The following is a 16425-nucleotide window of genomic DNA, read 5'->3' as shown; positions in this document are numbered from 1 at the left end:
AGACAAAGCAAACAAAAACAACAACAAAACCCACTAATATAAAGAAAAAAGAAAAATAGTAATAAGCTCAAATTTTCATTTTTTTGCCTCTTAATCTTCAAAAGCACAAACCATCAGTTATTTCTGTTCCCCACAAAGAAATCTATAAGGGGTTTCCAAGTAGCAATAAATTCAGTTAATGTCTTATCCCTTATCAAAGAAGTAAGCTTGGCCATCTCTGAAATCTCCATCATCTTCGTCAGGCATTCCTGTTATAGGTAATACCATGGCTTTCCACTTTTGAGCATATAACAATCTCACTGCCATTGTCATATACAGAAACAATGTACCATGAGTAGTTTCCAGCTGTTTATCCATTAGTCCCAGCAGAAAAGCCTCTGGCTTCATTTGTATATTAGTCTTTAATATATTCTGAATATATCCGTGTCTTGTGTGTTTAGCTAAAGTTTCTCTGCCCTAGAGAAAGCAGTGGATTCCACTCCCCACCCCCACCCCAGGAAACAGTGGAGAGTAGCTAGGGGCACCTTGTTCAGAGGCCTGTATAATTGGACCAATTGACCCAATCTTCCCTGAAACTTGGGAGATCTTTAGTAGACAGGCAGCCCTCACTCCACTGAAATGTTGGTGTAATCTGCATGAAAAACAGCTCCCTAGAAAGATTCCCCCATATTGAATAATGGATCTATTAATTTTGGGATTCCAGAAAAACACAGGATATGAATAGAAAACTGATAGGGAAGGACATGAATATCAGGAATACAGGTATTTATGTCCTTCCTGATACCAAATCTTATTTTTCTTTAGTTTGTGTCTCTAGAACTTGCTACTATAGGATATGGTGATGGCTGCTAGTTTATAAGGCTTTAAGTGAGATTACAGGGAGTAATGGAGAAAAGAATGGTCAAAGGTTAGAATGTAACCTCCATATGCAAACTGTGCACTTTGAAATACTACTTCTTTGGAGTTCAGAGTGGGGATAGCTTTGTCTTTTGTGCAATGTTTGCTGGCTTCTCAAAAAGTAAATGACAAATGTGGGTACCCGTTTGCAATTACCACTGTAGAAAATAAGATGCTGAATACAATAAGCACCAAGTTCACAGTTCACTCAGAGTGCAAAATTAATAGGATACGTTTATTCCTTCTTTCCTATTATTTCTTCTTTTGCTGAATGGTTTTGAAACCCACCTGCACCCAGTAACTTATTTATTATTTATTATTATTTACTTAGATTTATAGTCCGCCCTCCCCAACCAAGTGGGCTCAGGGCGGATTACAACAATTTAAAACACACTACACAATACATCAGCAATAGCCATTTAATATATAAATAATACAAATCATTCATTTAAAACACTGGCACCATACAAATACAGCTATCAAAATTGCAAACATAGCAGCACGTTATACATTCACCTATAGACGATCATATAACGATGTGAGATGCCTTTGGGCAGGAGGGCACAGAAACTCACCTCCCCCCACTGTGTTACAAGATTTACTCTTACAAGGAAGGAACTAAGGGAAATGGGGTATATACAGAATTCCAACACAGGCCCTAATATATGAAAGCCCAGGGGAAAAGACCCCCGTTTTCTTCCCACAGGACTGCTTCCTTTCACAACTGGAATGATCAAAGTAGTAATTAGATACTGCAGGGAAAAGAGCAACAATAAAATTGTCACACAAGAAGTTTTTAGGGTTTTGGCGGGGCCTTTTTAAGTTTTTGATTTTTTCTGTAAACCAGGAGGGTTTGGAGAAAGATCTCCCTTTTTCAACATGGCCTGATCCGGGGTTTTGAGTATCAGCAGATGGGGCCAGGCCGACTATTATATGTACTGATAATTCTTGAGTATACGGTAGAGCCCATACCAAATGTTTTCTGCAAAATATTCATTGTTTAAATTTTGTTCACAATTGATATGATTCATAAGAAACCATTGACAATATTGATGTTTTCATGTTAAATACGATATTCAAATCTAATGATACATTAGATTTGAATGTTATGTTCAACATTAAATGCAAAAATATAGACATTTTCAATAGTATAATGTACATATACTGTAAATCAATTTTGGGCAACATTGGCATATTTAAATAAACAACATATTGTTAGTTTAATGTGGTTAGCTGTGTTGGTTTGACTCTCAAAAGCCTATACCCTGAAAATCTTGTTGGTCTTTATGGTGCTACTGGACTTGAATCTTGCTGAACATATTGCTGAAGACATTTTATTCATGGTCTATTATCCAAAAATTATTCTAACGTTGCAAATTCAAATGATTTGCAACATTATTTACTACATAAATAATGTTTTATTTACTACAGAAGAACTGAAAGAGCAAGAATCTCACTAAAATCTAGTAAGCAGGGCATCTACCAGTCTGGACTTTTCCTTACTGGAGAGAACAAGAAAACTGTAGATGCTGTTCTACCCCATCAGATTCTAAATTCTAGAATGATCACAATTGAAAGCTCTTGCAGGTCTCCAAACAATGCCAGTTTTCATTACCCAGGGTTCTTGTCTTCACATCATTGCTCATTGCCCCAACATCCCACAAGTGGTGCTATTTCCCACTGAAGACTAACAAGGAGATAGCAAAGTAGAATATAGATTAAGAATCTCAATAATCACTTTCTCTACAGTAATCACCTGTTAAGGTAAACTGGGACTTCACAGGGAGCTCTGTCTCATAATTTCAACTAGGTGAGCAATGTTCAAAGTAGTAACTAGATACTGCAGGCAGAGAGCAACAGCAATAAAATTGTTACACAAGAAGTTAAAAATAAGCTTCAAAAACAGAAGTTTACCAAAGTGTCTCCCCACAGGCAGAGCAATTGGCGTGTTTTAAAACAAGCTCTAGTTTATTTTTTTTAAATCTGTGCTTAAAATCAAAACAAGCTTTAACAAAAAGGAGGTCTTGATCTGAGGGGGAAAAAACCCTGTGCTCTTAACTGGAAGATTAAAAAGAATTTCCTACATAAGCCTCTATGGGAGGGGCAGCTACATTAGATTTTTGAGAAGTGGAACATTCCATCCATTTTCAAAATGGCATTATAGCATGTATCAATGTCAGTAGCAGGGTGGATTTGATTTAAATCATAATCATAAATCAAATCGAATAGATTTAAATCATAATTTAAATCACTAGTCAGTAAGACTATATTTAAATCATGGTTTTCTATATAAAGACTCATTCTTTTCTACATAAAGCCTCCTCACACTTAGATTCTTGTGCAGATCTATTCTACTCTCAACAATCTTCTATTCATTGAATTTTTTGAAACCTAGCACTTAAGAGGTAAGGGGTTTGGTCCATGTACAAAGATTGGCAACAGAACAATGGGATTAAGGTCATTTTCTCAACTGTGTATGTTTATTTTATAACTTTTTTGTTGTGAAGAAGAGACGTGATCTCTGCAGACTAGAGATGGGCACGAAATGCAAGACGAACTACAGTTCGAACTGGGCTGGTTCATGCTTTGCGAAAAAGCGGTTCGTGGAAGCCCGTTTTCCACGAACTTCCTCGAACTGGTCTGCCAGTTTGTTTGGTTCGTGTAAAAACCCAATACCCCTTTCCATGCTGCTGCCAAGTGGCAAAGGAGGGGACATTTAAATGCCCAGATCAGCTGCTTGTCAGGGGACTCCTTGACAAGCAGCTGATCCAAGCCATTGGGGGGAATGCCCTTTGAAAGGGGCATTTAAACCCCCAGATCAACTGCTTGTCTGGGATCTCCCCGACAAGCAGCAGATCCAAGCTGGGGGGGGGGGGAATACCCTTTTCCCTGCTGCTGCAAAGCAGCACAGAAAGGGGCATTTAAACCCCCAGATCAACTGCTTGTCTGGGATCTCCCCGACAAGCAAGCTGATCCAAGCTGGGGGGGGGGAATACCCCTGCTGATGCGAAGCAGCACAGAAACGGGCATCAGCTGCTTGTTGGGGATCTCCCTGCCAAGCAGCTGATCCAAACCAGTGGGGGTGAAATGCCCCTTTCCATGCCGTTTCACAGCAGCACCGAAAGGGGTATTTAAACCCCATGAACGGCGAACCGGTTCGCAAACTGGGGCAAGTTCGTGAAAGTTCATGGTTTGTGAAACGGGGCGAACCACGAACCACAGTGTTAGTTTTTTCCCCAGTTTGTGCCCACCTCTACTGCAGACACAAATTCACAGTTTTGAGAACTGCAAAACCAAGTGTAATGATTTTAAGTAAATGCATGTATGTGTCTTTAAATGCTTGGTGTGGTACAGATGAAGAGTGAGGGTGAAAGAGAGGGATGAGTAAGTGATATGACTGGTTGATGACTGAAAGTGTGGGCGGAGTGAATGCAGTTTTAGACTGAGAGTGGAGAAAAAAGATTCAGTGAGGGCAAGAGAGGCAAGCTGCGTGCAGCCTTAGTATTTTTAAGCAGTTCTGAGAGAAATATGACCTATGTGGAAACCTGAACTCTGTGTTTGTGAAAGAACATTCAGTGAGGGAAAAGCAGGCAAACTGTGTGTGCGCCTGAGAAAAGGTCTTACTTGTAATTGAGAAATTAATATCAAAAGCAGGCAAACCGTGTGAAGTCTGAGAGATCTATGTGATTGAGTTTAAGTAAAATAACTAAGAATTGAGAACTACTCTTTTGAAACCATCAAGTTTTAGAAACAATATGAAACCAATACGCTTCTTATAAAAGTAGAAGTTTACTTTGGTTTTTTTTTTATCCCAGAGTATCTGTCATTCCTATATCCCATTCCTTTCCTCAGGACCACATAGTACCATGAAAAAGCCTGACCCTTAGGCATGTTACTAAAAGGAGAAATTTAGGTTATTCTGGAATTTAATTCCTGGTGGCAGCAATCTACCAAGAGGGGCAAAAATAAAAGGCTTAAAGACTAAATCTACCCAAGAGAAAGAAAAGGGTTGTAACACCAAGCATCTGTGATAATATCTTCTAGACAGAAAAAACGCCCAGAGATCTTACAGAAACCTCTGGAAGAGCACGACATTGTGAATGGAATTTCTTTACCAAAAAATTTAAACATTGCAGCATGAATATACAGCCTCATGCTACATTATTAAAAACTAATCCTTATTTCATGATAACCTTTGGACTATAATGTATCTTAAATAGAAAACTATCTTTAGATTTTTCCTCAAAAACCATTTTATTAAAAAAAATCCAATTTAAATCAAAAAAATCTGATTTAAAATTTTTTTAAATTTAGATTTTTTAAAAAAAAATCATTGATTTTTATCCACCCTGGTCAGTAGCTATCTATGCCTCAAGTTACCGCCCAGTTTCCAACCTCCTGTTTCTGAGTAAGGTGACTGAATGGGCGGTGGCAGAACAGATGCTGGTTTTACTGAAGGATTCCTCTGTCCTGGACTCATTAGTCCAGTTTTGCCTGGTCTATGGGGCGGAGATGGTACCGGTTGCCCTCACAGACGATCGCCGTAGGCACCTGGATCAGGGCGAGTTGGTGCTGCTGGTGTTATTAGATCTCATAGCAGTGTTCAATACGGTTAATTACGACTTGTTGACCTAGCACCTCGCTATGTGAGGATACAAGAGACTGCCTTGCAGTGGCTTGTCTCTTTTCTCCACAGTAGGGGACAGAGGGTGGTGCTAGAGGAGAAATCAACCCATTAGTGTGCAGAGACCCACAGGGGGCAATACTCTCCTCAATGTTTAATACCTATATGCGTCCTCTTACCCAGCTTGTATGTAGTCTCAGACTGGGGTGCCATTAATATGCAGATGACCCCTAGTTGTATCTGTTAATGGGTGTCCAGCTCAACTCTGCTCCACATGTCTTGGCTAGAGCTTTTGAGGCCATAACTGGTTGGTTGAAACAGAGTCGACAAACGGAACCCTATGAAGACAGAGGTCCTGCACTTGGGTCATGGGCTGTTGGATTTGGGGATCCAGCTTCCAACCCTCAATGGGACGCTGCTTGTGCCTGTTCCGATGATTAGAAGTCTAGGGGTTATCCTGGATGCCTCCCTGTCAATGAAGGCCCAGGCCACAAAAGATGCCAGGTCTGCCTTTTTTTCATCCGTGTGAGGCCAGGCAACTTACCCCTTACCTATCTACCCGTAACCTAACAACAGTGATCCAGGCAATGGTCACCTCCAGATTAGATTACTGTAACTCTCTCTATGCAGGGCTTCCCTTGGGCCTGATCCGGAAATTACAACTGGTCTATGATGCAGCTGCACATGGCCTTATAGCTACACCATATAGGAAACACATAACACTGGTTTTGCGCCAGTTGCACTGGCTCCTGGTGAAGTTCTGGATCAGGTGCAAGGTTTTGGTTTTAACCTATCAAGTACTTCGCGGACCGGGACCAGCATATCTGCAAGACCACCTCTCACTGTATGTTCCCGAGGGTACTCCACATGGCTGACAAAAAAACTGCTGGTGGTCCCTGGCCCCAAGAATGCTTCCCTGGCCTTGACCAGGGTCAGAGCCTTCTCGGTCCTGGCACCAACCTGGTGAAACTTTCTGTCTGTTGGAACAAGGGCTGAGCAAGATTTACCATCCTTCCGCTGGGCCTGCAAGACAGAGACGTTTCACCAGGCAAATAATTGAGCTCCTCTGCTGGTCTCCTGTTGAGGGACTTAGAAAACCCTCCGAACCAGAGTTCCTCCACCAATATATTAATGTTGTCTCCCTGCCCCCATTTCAGAGGATGTTTTTGGGCCAGGGTTGAGCAATACAAACGGCCACCAAAATTTTATTGTGTAAACTGGTTTTATGCTTTTAATGCTGATTTTATTGTAAACTTATTTATCTATGTTGTGATCCACCCAGAGCCCATTCATGGGGACAGCGCATAATAAATCCAATAGATAGACAGACAGATAAACTTTATCACCAATCGTTTTTTTTTTTTAATTAAACTGTGTTCAGGTGCCCATATTCCCTTCTTTTTTAGGAATCTATACAACATCCCTTTAGACTTCATCAGGAGCTAATCACAACAATATTTTATTCTTTCACATTCAAAAATGAATCTGTTCTCAGCATGGAAACGTCATTTTTATTATGTATAGCAATGCATTCTGAAATCTTCCTCATGAAGAACAGACTACATTTCTTCAGTTCTCTTGCTCAAACAATGGCAAATTCTGGACAGGATGGAATACTTACATAAACTACACCACAGATTTCAAGAACTGATGTTGCTGTTTCCTGCCTTAGGACGTGTTATGGCTTCGATAAAACAACAGACTATTATTTGGCATGAAGTGATCCTTGGGCTCCTATCAGACATGTCTTCTTTCTATCAGATGTGCCTCAGAAATTAAACACTTCTACAGCAAACCAGTTTGTTAGTTTCATACAAACTATTAACTATGGTTTTTTTCTCTCTTCCCCAAATCAGGATTCCAAACCAGAATTAAACCCTGGTGGCTAATCCTAGATTGATGGGAAGTGAACTAACCACAGACTGTGATTTGAAAAATTGAACTCACGTGAGAGGGTGTCAGGGAACACACTTGCCCAGCAATCATCACAGCTTGTTAATGTAATGACAAACCATAGTTTGTCATTTTACTACTACGCCAGAGCATCAGGAGCCTGCAGACTAGATAGATGCATGCACATACAATGGTTTGGATACCACAAACCACCAGTGGAAAGTATTGATGGTTTGGGATCTTCCTTCTCCTGCCCTGAGGAAGTTAGTTCCTAGGGCCAAGGGGTCTTGTGCACCATGCAGCTGTAGAATAAAGTAAACAAGATTGTTTTTCATCCTCTTACATGAGAGACCTTCACCCACAAAAAAGGAAAGATTTTGCGCCCTTACCCTCCACACTGGAGCCTCCAATTCACTCAGCTATTAGTATACACGTCTCTTAACCCCAAGAAAAAAACTTTCCCAGGAGTCAAAAGGCTTAAGTGAGGAGCGGGATGGGGAGATCCATGATCCTTATTCTTGTGGATCACAAGTGCAAACCCAAAACAGAAAACTTTTCAGCGACTAGGTTGCCCTGTTGCTCAGCCTCAACTGTACTCCTCTGATTAGGCTATGAAGGGTATGAATAATTTTACAAAGTAGGCAGAGGGGAAGTGGCCCATTTTGTAGAGGGTACTTTCATTTGAACTGTCCAAGGAAGTGATGCCTCAACTGTCCAAGGAAGGGATGACCTAAACTTACCACAAATTTGTTGGGGAGGAAAGGTGCAATCCCTATTTTTTTACACCTTAAACCTCTTTCACCATTAGCACTACATCTTGGTGAGCACTGCAAACCTGCAGATGTGTTGCTACACAGGTCTGAGAACTACCTGAATCACTGCTGTGGCATGGCTGAATTTTGTTCCATACCTAGCATATACATGGAACACATGAAGCTAATCAGAATATAATTTGACCTACAGACTGACATGGAGGGAAGCACTGACAAATGGTAGAAATACCAACATTCTGCAGCAAACATACCACAAAACATGTTGACATCCCATATCTGATTAGCACTACAATTTCAAATGCCTCAAAGACTACTTCCAATTCTTGTTACTTTCCAGGTGGCTTTCACACCACAACTAGTTTTTAAGACAGGTCTCAAAAGCTTCATCCTCTGCAGTAAGTAACGCAGTAGAAAAGAGCAAGAGTCCAGTAGCACCTATAAGACTAACAAAATTAGTGGTAGAATATGAGTTTTCGTGAGCCACAGCTCACTTCTTCAGTAAGTAATGCAGATACTAATTTTGGCCAAAGTCTACATCCCAATAGAAGAGGAACAGGTGGCAGGCTTCCAGAGATCTTTGTTTTCTATGAAAGCTCAATTTATACAAACCTTTACCCCATCTTCTCAAAATTATAGTGCAGTAGAACCTGCTGTTTAAGGAAATTCTCCCTTCTCAACAGTTCTTTAGCTTTCTTTCCTAAAGACCCAAAGTGCTTTGTAAGACCCACATGACATTTTCCCCTGGGCACTGCAATTAAACACAAATTTCCTGCAGAGATAACAACACAGGCTGCAAGTGTGGGCAAACACCCAGCTCTGGAGCTCTCAGATTCTTATGGAAGATCAAAAATGGTGTAGGGTGTGCCTGACTGTGTTTTGATTCTAAGGCCAGGGACATACTATGTAAGGCAGATGTATAGCCTGCATATGCATGACAGATGAAGACTTTGAATTATGGCCATGCTTAGCGATGGTTGGTAAGTATGTTAGTATCCAAGTACTCAAGTTCTCAGATTCTTAAAGATCCACACTGATGTCAGGATGATGATGTCTCTAATAGTACATGAAAGGGAGTCCCCCAAATACAGTTATGTCTGGCATGAGTCACAGCAATGTAAATATTTCTTTCTCCATACCCGTTACAGTCCTGAGTACAAAAACCTGCAGCAGCATGCAGTAACGCAAACTATATTTAAGATAATAAGCACTGTTTTCTAAAAATAAACTGTGTGACCCCTTTATAAAAATAATAAATTGAATACTCTGGAAATTTCTCCACTCTAATTCTATTGAAATCAATTGGCTTAGAAATAAGTCCACATAGGATTGCACTGTTAAGTGAATCCACTGAGATTTAGTAAAGACTTGAGTTTTAAATTAGTATGCTTTATGCAGTTTCAGCAGCCAATATGTATTTTTATTTGGGAAGAGCAAAAATAATAAATAGGATAGTAAACTTCTTTTCTCATGATTTCAATCATGTTACAAGTAGGGGCATGCGACTGGGGTTCAGCAACTAGTTTAAAAGTCAGATTTATGGCTTTATTTAATCCGGTTAATCCAGATCACATGCCTGACCCCCAGATTGATTCTATGCAGCTGGACTCGCTGGGCTGAATTATCTGGCCATAGGCAGCTACCGCGGTTGTCAAAGGACAGCGGCACAAATGGAGCCGAGCTCTGTGCTGCTGCAGGAGATCAGTGCAAGGCTGGTGCGGTAGGGAAGGAGGCAGCAGGGAGAGTGGATTCCCATCCCATTTGTGCTCCCGCAAGCTGCAAAAGGAACCCTTCAAACCGCTGCCACCAACAGCCACCTTTTAAACTCCACAGCTTGACAAGCTCCCCCCTCCCCTGCTTCACTAAAGGGATTCTCCATAATACTGAACCAGAGAATCCCAAACAAGGGGGGGGGGGTGTCATGGAATTTAAAAGCCTTGCAAATGTTTCCTGGGGGAAGCTTGCTCAGAGGCCCACAGAATTGGATCCTGGGGTTGAATCCTTCTGAAATTTTGGGGGTCTTTAGTGGACAATCAGGAGTAGGTTCCCTGCAAATTTGGCGGAGATTGCTTAAAGATTCCACACACACACCAACATTTTTCCTATAGGGACAGTTATATCTCGGATTCTCTAACCTGGATCAGAGAATCTTACCTAGATTTTAGGGATCCTGGATTTTTTTTCCAGAGAAGTTAGCCATGTTAGTCTGTAGTTGCAAAATAGTAAAAAGTTTAGTAGCACCTTTAAGACTAACCAACTTTATTGAGGCATAAGCTTTCAAGAATCACAGCTCTCTTCGTCAGATGCAACTGCAGACTTTTGGGGTTTTTTTAATCCTTGAAACCTGGACCTTTTTTGTTTTTGAGTTCACACCCCTAATTATAAGTCACTATGATTTAAATGAGAACTTCCCGACTGCAAGTTCATCATGACTATCCATGTTCTAAACACATCCGAAATGGATTACCACAATGCCTTTTGAAAACTGTTTGGAAACACCAATTCTTTAGTCACTGGTATTTGTGAATCTTTGGTGATGTTAAGTTTACCTTGCTTTGTTCTGCTTTATTTTTATGTGTCTCATAAATGCTGCTGTTTTTCTTTTATTGGTTTATGGCTATTTTAAGATTATTGCTTTATGTTGTATGTAAGAATAAAAAAGACAAATTTAAATATAAACATAATATAGATTTGTTTAATGGTCAATATGTGGCCAGGAATAGCAACCCAAAAAAAAGGTCCTGGCCAGGAATAGCAACAAAAAAACCCCAGTCCACTTACAGACACATCAACATGTTAAGCGTTTATTCTTCAACATTATTTTTAGCATTGCTCTGAAACAGCTGATACTAGGGAATATGTGACATTAAGGGAATTTACTTGCATCTTGTTTTTTAACCAGATTTCTGCTGGGAACTTATCTGCCTTGATGCCTGTTTCATATGCTCACTATTTTTCTTGTCTCTGCTCCAATATACTTCTAAATATCCTATTCATTCCCCAATACTTTCTGCCTTCTTCCCCCTTGCTTTAACCAATCTGGGAATTTCAAAAGCCAATGAAAGCTTAATACAGCTCTCCACATGAAAAAAAAATAGTCTAGACTGGCTAAGGATGTTTCAGAGAAGAGGCATACTCAGCTCTAGCTGGTATACCCTAAAAACTGGATTAAGCATCAATTTAAATGCATATAGTGAAATATTAGCAGCACCTAGGCAAAACACCCTTTTATAGTAATACAACATACTTGTTCATTCAATACAGCACACTTAGGCTGTATCTATTGTACAAGACCAGGCAGAACAGAGTTAGGGTACATTACAAGCTGACAGTTTGCACTGAAGACAATAAATGGTTAACAGCCTAATCATAATTTTACTCAAAAGTTCTGGAGAGTTCGGTAGACATAGATTTTAAGAAACATGGGAGGAAAAGTAAAACACATCAAGTTGCTAAATTTAAATAACCACAAATTATAGGATAAACCTGCATGAGGGAATATACTGCATCAAATTACTGAGTATGTGTTTATTTTGATTACTGCAGTCATCAATCAAAATTAATGATTTTAATATATGCAACATTTATTTTCCTATTAAACCTTAACCTATTTTTTGCTTCCAACATCATGAAATGTACCACTTACAACTTAATTAGCATTTATATTAATTGGACTATTTATGGTATTTAAAATCATGTAGGCTGGAGTTTTCTACAAGCAAAATTTCAAATATGCCCATTACTAAAGTAACAGAGAGTTGATCCATTCTATCTTATCACTTTTTTCTCATCGCAAAAGAGAAAACCTATTTCATAGGAGTTTGTAAATAGCACTCTCCAAGATCTCCCATTTTTCCTATAGAAAAATTAGGCCGAAAATTCCCAAAATTTTTCAAGCTATGTTTTAATTAAACAAAACCTTGTATGACAAAAGCATTTCATTCATTTCATTCAATTTATAGAGGGTTTTTTAGTGCTTCCGAAAATTTCCCTATTTCTCCCATCAGAAAAACTGATGAAGTTATTGGGGAAAAAACAGATGGGAAAGTCCCACCCCCATTCTCCCCACCACCATCTTAAAATCACTAGTAGTAAACAACTCAGCCCCACACATTCATAGTCTGAAGAACAATTCATAATTTTTTCTAAAGAAAACAAAAACATAATAGTGTACATATTGAACAGAACATGGTCTTGACAAAAAGGGAATTAAAACATAGAGAAGTACCTGAAGAAGTGAGCCCTGACTCACAAAAGCTCCTACCCTACCACAAATTTTCTTAAGTCTTATAGGTGATACTGGACTCTTGCTCTTATCTACTACTACAGACAAACAAGGCTACTCATCTTGATCTACAGAGAAGTATGGTAACAGAAGTTCAAGCACTTCCAACTTTGTTTTAAGGAAGTGCATTCCTATTACACATACAAATATATAGATAAGGAGGCAGTATAGTAGGCGGCAGATTGAAGAGGAGGAACAAAAATGAGGACAATGGCTAGGAGTGGCAGCAGGACAGCTGAAGCGAGACAGGCCATGAAATATTTCAGGGAACAAACAGGGACAAAACCATGAGAAAACTGCCATTTATGTACATGGCAAGGGGGAAGCTACTTTGTTTCCCCCAAGGGATGGCCCTGATACCATATTAAGGTCTGGAATACAACTGTGTTTTAGGACTGTCAGCAGCAACCTTGGGTGCCTCCATGAGGCAAAAAGTTGGCTTTTAAATTAACAAAACCCCATTTAACATCGAATCTTATAACCCTACTCTTGCCCAGGTTTGCTTCCTGGATACATTTCCCTGCCAGTGATCAGGGCGTTTAACTAACAGAAAACGGTCTCTGGGAGTATATATGTACATACGTTTTATGTATATATCCAGCTGCATCGTGGGGATAACAACACCGACTTTGTTAACTGCACTGAATAGGCACTAATCTGACTAGAGTAGTATATAAGCACATCAATACACCCATACACATATATAAAATTATATATAACATATATGTAATGTTACAGAGTATTAAAAATTATATTAATATAAAATTACACACACACACACACACACACACACATATATATTTAGGACTGTCAGCAGCAACCTTGGGTGCCTCTATATATATATATAAAAACATGTATGTAAATATAAGTAATATAACGTAAGAGAAAGAATGAATTTTAACAGCCGCAATACATAAAAGCTTACGCGTGAGGAAGGAAACAAAAGGGGAGAAATCCTGCAGGATGGACCACACAGGGCAGTCACTGGTAACACCGAGGCGGGAGACAGAAAACGCCCCCTTCTCGAGCGTGCGCAGATAAGCGCGGGGAAAGGGCGCCTCGTGCATGGCGGTTGGGGGGGGGGGGAGGGTCGCGCGCTGTGTCTGCTGCAGAATCTCCCTCAGGGGAAGGGCGGGACGGGGATTCTACACCGGCCTCGCACCGAGGGAAATGGGAAGGGGGGGGGGGCTACAAGTGAAATGCTTCACAAAGGATAACGGCGTTGGCATTTTACCCCCTTTTTCTCCTCTTGCAGAGACGCAGAGAAATGGGGCGGGGGGGGGTGTCATCTTCTTAGGGAGGTCTCTTACCAGGCGAATAAAGCCGAAGCCGCGGTCTCGGTTGATGAAGACCTCGCTGGGCTCCCCGTAACGCTCGAAAAGGCGCTTGAAGTCTTCCTCGGTGATGTCGGTGGGCAGGTTCCCCACGAAGAGGCGGCAGCGTTGCGTGTAGCTCTTCTCCCCGGGCTTGAGGAAGCTCTTGATGTCGACGGTGAAGCCGCCGCTGCTCGCCTCCTCTTCCTCCTTGACCATCCCCATGGCCGCTGCTTCGTTCTCAGGTGGCGGCGGCGGCTGCTGCTCCAGTCCCCGCAGCCCTTTCATACTGCCGCCGCCCACCATGCTCATTGGAGGGGCTGCCGCCGGGGAGCTGTTCTCGATCCTCACTTGCTTGAGGTTCCTGCTGGCGGACATGTTCCGAGTTTAGTGGGTGGTGATTGATCTGGACGATGCCCGGCGCCGTGAGGATGGAAGGCTCGCAGCTCAATTCGGCCACCTACAAGGGAGAAAAAAATCAAAATGGCGGAAGGAACGCTACCCACTGACGATTCACAGCGTCGCTCTCTTTTGCAAGCCCTGCCTCCTTTTCTCTTTGGACGTTAATACGCAAGCGCAGGAGGTTTGAATCTACCGGCAGCTGTTTTGGTTATGGAACGCAGTGCGCCTGCGTATTATATTAGGATAAAAAACAGAGGGGCAAAAGAATCCGTAATACATATCACGTGGCTTTATACTCTAGCAGCAATTTAACTCGGAAGGGCTTTTGTCCCTTGCAAGCATCATTGTAGCTTAAAAACAATCATAATTAAGTAACCATAATCCGTTTTTTAAAGGCTCCTTTACTTATTATGTTAATCTTCAAACATTTCTAGTACTAAAAAGTTCGAGCTAGGATTCCAGCTTCTTCATTTCGATTTAATAGACGCCCCGCCTAATGGAGGCTGAGTCGTTCCTAGCTAGTGCAATGCCATCTTTAGTGAAGAGTGTTAACAGCTTTTGTGCAGGGGCAGTGAAATTGCACTGTAGTAGTACTAAGAGTGCCAACCTCCAAGCCGTGGCTAGAGATCTCCCAGAACTACGATTGATCTCGTGGTAGTTCCAGGTGGTGGCTGGAGATCTCCAGGAATTATAAGAGATCTCCAAGCAACAGATCAGTTGCCCTACAGGAAATAATTGCCTTGAAAGATGGACTCATGGCATTGTACCCAGCTGAGGTCCCTCCCCAAACCCCACGCTCTCCAGGCTCTGCCCCCAATAGGTTTGAAGTACGACTCTGCCTATATCTTGTTTGCCTCTGTCAGGGTCTTGGTGATTGCTTTTAGATGTCTACGTTTTTGTAGGATTTCTGGTGGAAGATCTTGAAAGACATCTTTTTCTTACTCATTTCAAGCCCCCCTTTACATCATGCTACGTTAAGGATCTTATCTTTGGTTCTTGGGTGGAGGAATTGCACATTAATATCCCGCGGGGGTCTAGCTTTGCTTTTGGATGCTGGTGGAGGGCCTTGGCAAAATGCTGTGATGACTCGTGCTACACTGTCTTCTAGATCTAAGGTCCTTGCAAGCCATGTTGAAATAAAGGTCACGAGATCCGTGTTTTCTTCTGCCGCCTCCAAATTTCACGTTATTCTGCCTCAGTTTTAATTCCAGATCCAATATTCTATTCTGCATATTTTCTTCTGAGGTTTGCAGCTTTTTAATATCCTCTTGCTGAGTGATTGCCAACCCCAGGGCTGTATGTGCTGCTTTAGCTGCCTCAGTTAAAGCGTCTCTAATTTCTTTTAGTTGTTTAGATAGTGGATCTATCAATTGGACAAGGTTGCTTGTTATTTCCAAGGTCACCATAAACTCAGCTAAATCGCTCTTGGTTACAGCAGCCTGGCATTCAGAGCTTTCTGTCTGCAGGGCTGCCGTTTTATCTTCCCGCTGCTTCCCAGGCCTCTCCTTCACAGTTAACTCACTGGGTGGGAAGTAGGGTTGCCAGCTCCAAGTTGGGAAATTCCTGGAGATCTGAGGGGAGAAACCTGGAGGAAATAAGGGGTTTGGGGAGGGAAAAGACCTTGGCATGCCATAATTCCATACAGTCCACCCCCCAAAGTAGCCATTTTCTCCCGGTGAACTGATCTCTGTGGCGTGGAGACCAGTTGTAATTCCGGGAGATAACCAGCCACTACCTGGAGGCTGGCAACCCTAGTGGGAAGAAAGCTTTCATCAATGGAGATTCAGTAGCGTTTTGTTTGTTTTTAGTTCCAGTTGTCTTCCTTATCATTATTTATGATCGGTAGGCAAGCAGACCCTTCAAATTGCTTTTAGGGAGAGGAAAGGGCTTGGGAGCTTCAGTTCTTTGCGTCCATCGCCATCGCTCCACCCCCTTCTCTACTAATATGATTTTTAAAGTAATGTTATACCTCATAGTGTAATGGAATAAACAACTAAATTAAAATGTGTGTCATCAATAAAAATCAATATTAGTAGAAAATCAGATGTGGGACCAGCATAGTAGTTAAGTAGTTTGGCTGCAAATCACTCACAGTGGTGGGTTTGAATCCCACCACTGCCATGAGCTCAGTAGGTAGCCTTGGGTAAGCCACTCCTCTCAGCCCCAGCTGTATTGTGGGGATAATAATAACACTAACTTATTCACTACTCTGGGTGAGGCACTAATCTGTCTAGATGAGCT

General features: G+C 41.4%; 1 protein-coding gene across 2 annotated transcripts in view; it reads right to left on the bottom strand.

Moving 5' to 3' along the window:
* Window positions 1-14300, bottom strand: part of PSPC1 (paraspeckle component 1) — a 94144-nt gene extending 79844 nt beyond the window's left edge. For both annotated transcript variants that reach the window (XR_008596728.1, XM_054975033.1), the window contains exon 1: window positions 13780-14300. Coding sequence is in view for 1 of the 2 variants with exons in the window: in XM_054975033.1 (XP_054831008.1) it covers window positions 13780-14160 (381 nt within the window). In the remaining variant the exon portion in view is untranslated. The remainder of the gene's footprint in view (window positions 1-13779) is intronic.
* Window positions 14301-16425: the final 2125 nt, after the last annotated feature.

This window comes from Eublepharis macularius, chromosome 3 (assembly GCF_028583425.1).
Source record: "Eublepharis macularius isolate TG4126 chromosome 3, MPM_Emac_v1.0, whole genome shotgun sequence".
Classification (NCBI taxonomy): Eukaryota; Metazoa; Chordata; class Lepidosauria; order Squamata; family Eublepharidae; genus Eublepharis; species Eublepharis macularius.
The sequence above is the reverse complement of the archived record's forward strand: the minus strand, read 5'-3'. Positions and strand labels throughout refer to the sequence as shown.